The sequence below is a fragment of the Triticum urartu genome, chromosome 4, assembly GCF_003073215.2.
Source record: "Triticum urartu cultivar G1812 chromosome 4, Tu2.1, whole genome shotgun sequence".
Taxonomy (NCBI): Eukaryota; Viridiplantae; Streptophyta; class Magnoliopsida; order Poales; family Poaceae; genus Triticum; species Triticum urartu.
Window position 1 is genome coordinate 586,533,122 of NC_053025.1, and position 6,547 is coordinate 586,539,668.

Genomic DNA, 6,547 nt, shown 5'->3' on the forward strand with positions numbered 1-6,547 from the left:
TTATTTCTATTATTATTTCTATTTTTCAACAATAAATAATTTAACTTGAATGTCACAAGACAATATAACATGCATCCACCCTCATTTTCATATGGGTTGAATGTGATGGGATATTATTCTGATATATTCTAATTTTATTTTTGATAAGCTCATTGCTAAAATCAAGTCCCGTAGTTAGAACTATACACCTAATTAATACTCTCCGTTTTTCAGGGACGGACAATCGGGTCAGTTAGATAGAACCAATAGCTTAGTTGCACATAATTGTGCCTAACATTTATTTGTCTGTTCCAGGGATTATTATACCAACACGGACTGGAACTCCAGTAGTTGCATGCATGCTGCATCAGACCATTTGGAGCAATAATATGTACATGCCCTAATCTGTACTCTAGTCCATACATGCCCCGTTCCATGAGGTAGCTGCTGGAGCAATCTTAGTTGAAGTTCCGGAAAATCTGACTTTTTTTCCTAATCATTGTTAGACTTTTTATCCAAAATATTGACAGTCTGAGGGTGAACATGTCTTCTCAGGTATACATAATCAGATGTCTTATAATGATTCATATGAACTAAAAAGAGGAAAGTGCATGAGAAAAGTTATGCATTTTTCATCGCTGTAAAGAACGCATATACTGATTGAGCCAATCATTTGCAAGCATAATAGATTAAGTTTAAGCTTCTTGTGATGGAGTACTTTCCATGTCAATGTCTTGTTTCAATGTGGAGCTCCTCTGTCAATGTACTAAAAGCAACAACAAAAAACACTTCATAGAATATTTATTACTTTAATTTTCTGGAAAGAACTTTAATCAACTGAGTTGACACTTCATAGAAATTGCACTTTATGTTTGCCTTCCAACGCTAGTGGTACAGCTTATAATGATGCTCACAAAGTAAACTGTGTAGCCGCAATAAAACTGACATAATCTGCAGGCATAGACATCTTTTAGGAGCTAAAGCAAATCATCCATGGTGTTCACAAAAATTAAATACAACCAGGTCACTCAAATTAATCAGTTAAGCTAGTTGGTAGATTGTACTCCCTCCGACCAGAAATGTATGGCGTGCACGGGATTACGGTTCAACTTTGCCCAACAATTAATCTAACAAAATATATATTGTGTAAAAATGGTATCAATGTATTCATATTCAAACACATTTTTTAAATAGTGTCTTGTTTGGATAATTCACATATTAATTGCTTAACTATTGTTCAAAGTTGAATTTCTTACTCCATGCACATCTTACGTTTTGGAACCTAGAAATTACTTGCATAGGCCAGAATAAAAATTAGTATCCATTGTCCCTCCAGTACTATATGCTGGCATCAGGGCAGTTTCTTCATTTTGAGGAAGATCACACATGAATACTTTACCCATAGAAGACACAGGACATGCATGCCATGATTTTGAGGAACATTTGGGTACGTAAGCCCATTAAGCAAAATCTGAACGAGAACATCAACGCAAAGTCTATGAATTAACGAACTAGTCATCTTGCCCCATATTATTGAACTTTATCTAGTTAATTCATGCTTAGTAATAATGATCACAAGATTTTTGCACTGCAAATGAGTCTCAACTCCCAACCTCTTCCTTACTTATGTCGTTCCTGTTCCGTTCTGCCCCAACATTCCCAGTCCTGTACGTTATTCAAGTATATTATAGAAAGAAAAAAATGTCACAACCTCACAGTTATGTTCTTAATCACCCCACCCACTTTGAAGGGACAAGAAATATATAGAAACAAGAATAATATGATCTTAGTTCACATCAAATAATCTCCCAGAGAACCTCAGAAAGAATTTCTACGAATTATACTGGAAAATACATGCATTTGACAATATTTTTTAGGATCACAGTCTAAGCATAATTACACCGAACGATTAAGCGGATCATGATTAAGGATTGTATACTGCAGCATCATCGCATGTAAAAAGCTAGCTATATATACTACTCTTGCGAGTCAAATAGATACTAGATTATACCAACACGTACTACTTCAATATCAGATCCATATAGGAATCTTTAGAAAGGCAGTACAAGATAAGATAGGTCCCGTAAAAGAGTTGGAGGAGCTAGCTAGTCGATGAAAACAGTTGTATAACTGGACTTTCTACATGTGCGGCCATTGAATCAGCTTGTCTATCACTATATCAGCTGTCCATCACTGCCTTCTAGCTTGTTCGCTTGATCATCTCTCTTGGCAATACATACATATTTCTGGCATGACAAGTCGAATCATATACAGAAATACTACTGCAGTTACAACTATACAGAACAGAACTCGGACAAGATAACTTATTTCCAAACCAGAAATATATAGCATAACGATCATACCAAGAAGCATTTTTGCTGTCTAGTCAACTAGGTTTCTGCGGTGATCATGTATAGATCCAGCAGTGAACTCTCACAACCCCTCTACTAGGATTATTACTAGCTGGCTAGGACTAGCTAGAACCTGAGCATGATTGATCGATCGATCGACGCAGACTTTAAAAATTGCACATATATTACCCAACTCAAACTCTCAAGTCCAAAACATGATCAGGATTCAGGAAATCATCGATCGAGGAGTATATCTTGTGGTGATATATTAATTCTGCGCTAGCTAGTTGTAGTGGTTCTTACGAGCGATTAAGGTAGGCATACGCCACGCTCTGCAGGTCCTCGCAGTCTTGGTACCGCGACGACGACCTCCACCCGCTCTCCTCCGTGCCGAATGACGACTGATCCGCCGTCTCGAAGCCCGCCGCCGCGGCATGCCCGTCGTCGTCCGACGCCGACTGCTCCAGCGCGTGGTACATCATGTAGTCCGAGGCCGCCGACCCGGCCAGCAGCGCGGTGATGGAGTCGTGCCCGGCCGCGGCGCCGCCATTGCCGCCGTACGCGCACTGCTGCTGCGCGGCCGCCGCGCCCACACCGTGACCGTTGTGCCACTGGTAGGCGCCACCATGCCCGTACTGATCCGCCGCGCCGCCTCCCACGTAGCCCTTGACGTCGTCCTGGTGCTGCATCCCTTGCGGCGCCGGCGCGGCGTGCGCCTTGAGCGAGGCGAGCTGCGCCTGCAGGGTCATGACCTGCTGCTGGAGCGCGAAGATGTGTGCGACGCAGCCGTAGACCGGGTCGCGCAGCCGGGCCTGCGCCTCGTAGGAGACGGTGACGGCGGCCTCGGCGCGGTCGGCGATGGGCAGGTGCGCCAGGAGCTTGGAGACGTTGCTGGCGCCGAACACCTTGTGGATGGCGGCGAAGTGGGCCGCGCCCTGCTCGTGGCAGAAGTAGGGCGCGAAGACGCACCCCCGCGCGCACTTGCGCCGCAGAAACTTGCACGCCCCGCACGGCGACCCCAGTCCCGTCATGCTCATCAACCGGCCGGTGATGATCGCTGGATCGCTCGGTGACCCGATCGTGCTGTCTCTCTCCGGTGCTGTGGTGGCGTTCGCTGGCTGCTGCTGCTGCTGAGGATGGTTGGAGTGCAATGGCCGGCCGAGCGCCATTGCTTATAAGGAGAGGAGCGGAGGAGGAGGTGCATGGTTGGGGATTAGGGCCAGCGGGAATAAACAATTCCGGCGTGTCTCCCCGGTGGCCAACCGCCTCCATTATTTTGAGCTTCCGATGGCGCGCTCGCCTCTCCGGCCCGCTAAGTTCTGCCCTCCCATTTTCTCTCTTTTCTGTAGGTACACTAATACTATACACCACTCTGCCAATCCCAAGAGAAGGACAAACCACAATGGGGCTAGGTCACCCGGTGTGCAATTATACACAACTTTCTCTCGTGTTTCTAGTTTAGTTGTTATCGTGACTGCCTGCCCGTGCGATGATTTATTTTGTGATTAGTTGGGATGCGTTGCAGCGCGACTCGCCAGCACACTCCAGTTGATAAACCCGGGGATAATACATATACAAGCATTTCATGCATCACCTGGCCAGAAGTGGAGCTGTCGTTTGTGTTATTTTCCGGTCCTTTCTTTTCCTCAGGAGACAATAAGTGATGGGAAATTAGTTTAGAACTTTTTCCTTGGGATCAGAGACAACTTTGATAAATTATCAGGGAAAATATATGCACAAGTGTATGCAAATTTATATTCGTGGGCATCAGCAGGCATGTATGTCCAATCATATGAGAAAAACAATCTAGCAGTGGGCTAATATACCAATCTATCTATGCCACTTAAATATGTTTTGGAAAGGAAGCCCCAACATGTACCCTAAACTGCACCGGCTGCTCTAAACTATGTGGCACCTGCAGGAAAGATTGGAACAGAGCAACAGAACTTCTGCGACCCTGCCCTGGCCTCTGCATCATGTAGGGTTAAGAAGCTCATTATCCTAACCAAGAGTCCGAACTCTTTTGCCTTCCACTGACCATTAGAGGTTTGCTGAGATTAGGCCGGCCTATGCCAATACAGTAATGCACCTTCACTAGCTAGGTGGTGCTAACCTATATATGCTTATCACTAAATTACATGCATGCACACTAGTAGAAAAATGGTCAAACGTGAAGCATATTAGTGCCGGTTTGTATTTGAGCCGGCACTAATGTATACATTAGTGCCGGTTCCAACGGCTAGCCGGGCCGCTTTCATTAATACCGGTTCGTGGCGAACCTTTAGCACCGGTTCGTGCCACGAACCGATACTAATGAGAGTGGTGGCAGGATGTTGTCAGACTGGGGCCTCTCCAGCCCCTTTAATACCGGTTCTTGACACGAACCGGTACTAAAGGTCGTCCTACATAAACCCTTCGTCCACCCGAGCTCGCTCTGTTCTTCCCCTTTTCCCTCTCCTCTCTGTTCTTCCCCTCTTCCTCTCGAGCTCATCACACATTTTGCCCAAAATTTGTCAAGATTTGAAGGCCCACATCCATTCAAATGATCACAAAGGTTAGCAACTTTGTCCTTTCATCTCTCATTGCTAGATTAGCTCTTGCAATGCTTTATATAGTGATTAATTTGTGAGTTTAGTAATTTGGGAGGATATATATATATGTGCTAGTATTTGATTTATATGCAATTTGAGGTCAAAAATAACACTTAGTTTGCATATGTAGGTGTGGTTTACTTAGTGCCTTCTAAATCTCCGTCGTAACCACCGTCGATCGTCCGCACCGTCCCGTCGCCGGCACCACCTTGTGGTGAGCCTCTTGTTCATGAAATTTTATATAAAAATTAATGTTTGTGTGATTTGGATATATAGTTACTCGTATAATTATCTTACCCCGTACGTTGTTTGTTATACATATAGTGCCATGGTTTTGATATCCGTCCCCGTCGGCCCTTGTACTTGTTATGATTCGGATGTGGTATATATATTCTCTTTTAAAACTAGTTGCATTTCGTGTTTATGACAAATTATGCCCATCAAGTTGACATAGAAATTTTTTCTAGGAGGTATGTGAACCGAAAATTCCAACCGACCCTATTGTCGAGAGGTTAAATTTAGTTGAAAGAGAAAACGAGTACTTGAAAGAAAAATTGAAAAGAATTGAGGGGGAGAAGATGGAATTGGAGTTGCATGTTGCCGATGTCGTCGATGATCACAAGATCAAGATGGAGAAAATGCGCTTGAAGATTAGAAAGATTAGAAAATATGCCATCGATAGTGAGACTTGGTATCATTATGCTGTTGGATCCATTGTTACCTTAGTTGCGATCTTGATCGTATTTGTTGTTGTATTTAAATGCTTTAGCTAGAGAGTTATTTGTTTGTTGCATTTAAGTGTTGTATGAACTTGTATTAATTTGGTCTATTCGGTGTTGTGTAATGAAGATGAGCCGACAATGGATGTACGATGACTGATGCTCTCCCCAGTTCGTTGAGGGCGTGTATACTTTTCTGCTTGCGGCTGAGGCAAACAAGCGGACGGATGGTTTTATGCCTTGTCCATGTGCTCGCTGTAAGAATGGTCACAATTACTCTACGTCAAGAACCATTCACGTCCACCTGTTTAAGTCCGGTTTCATGCCCCACTATAATGTTTGGACCAAGCACGAAGAAAGAGGGGTTATGATGGAAGAAAATGAAGAAGAAGAGGACGACGACAGCTATCCTGGCCATGGGTTCCCTGAATACGATGATACAACAATGGGGGAAGAAGCTGAGCCGGTAATGCGGGAAGAAGCTGAGCCGGCAATGCGGGAAGAAGCTGAAGAAGAGGCATCAGATGAGCCCGTTGATGATCTAGGTCGGGCCATTGCCGATGCAAAGAGAAACTGCGCAAGTGATTTGGAGAAGAAGAAGTTGCAGCGCATGTTAGAGGATCACAAAAAATTGTTGTACCCGAATTGCGTAGGTGACAAGAAAAAGCTGGGCACCACACTGGAATTGCTGCAATGCAAGGCAGAGAATGGTGTATCTGACAAGGGATTTGGAAAGTTGCTGGTAATGATAAAGGATATGCTTCCAAAGGACAACGAATTGCCCGAGAGTACGTACGAAGCAAAGAAGGCTATCTGCCCTCTAGGGTTAGAGGTGCAGAAGATACATGCATGACCTAATGATTGCATCCTCTACCGCGGTGAGTACGAGGATTTGAACGCTTGCCCG

The 6,547-nt window shown here is 44.3% G+C and overlaps 1 protein-coding gene across 1 annotated transcript; it reads right to left on the minus strand.

Annotated features, from left to right (window-relative positions):
* Window positions 1–2,083: 2,083 nt before the first annotated feature.
* On the minus strand, window positions 2,084–3,459 carry LOC125554281 (LOB domain-containing protein CRL1-like). The gene has a single exon (XM_048717856.1). The coding sequence runs from the start codon at window positions 3,365–3,367 to the stop codon at window positions 2,630–2,632; it is 738 nt and encodes a 245-aa protein (XP_048573813.1). The 5' UTR covers window positions 3,368–3,459; the 3' UTR covers window positions 2,084–2,629.
* Window positions 3,460–6,547: the final 3,088 nt, after the last annotated feature.

Coding starts and splice junctions, on each gene's coding strand:
- LOC125554281 (XM_048717856.1), bottom strand. CDS start 3,367: ATGAGCATGACGGGACTGGGGTCGCCGTGCGGGGCGTGCAAGTTTCTG.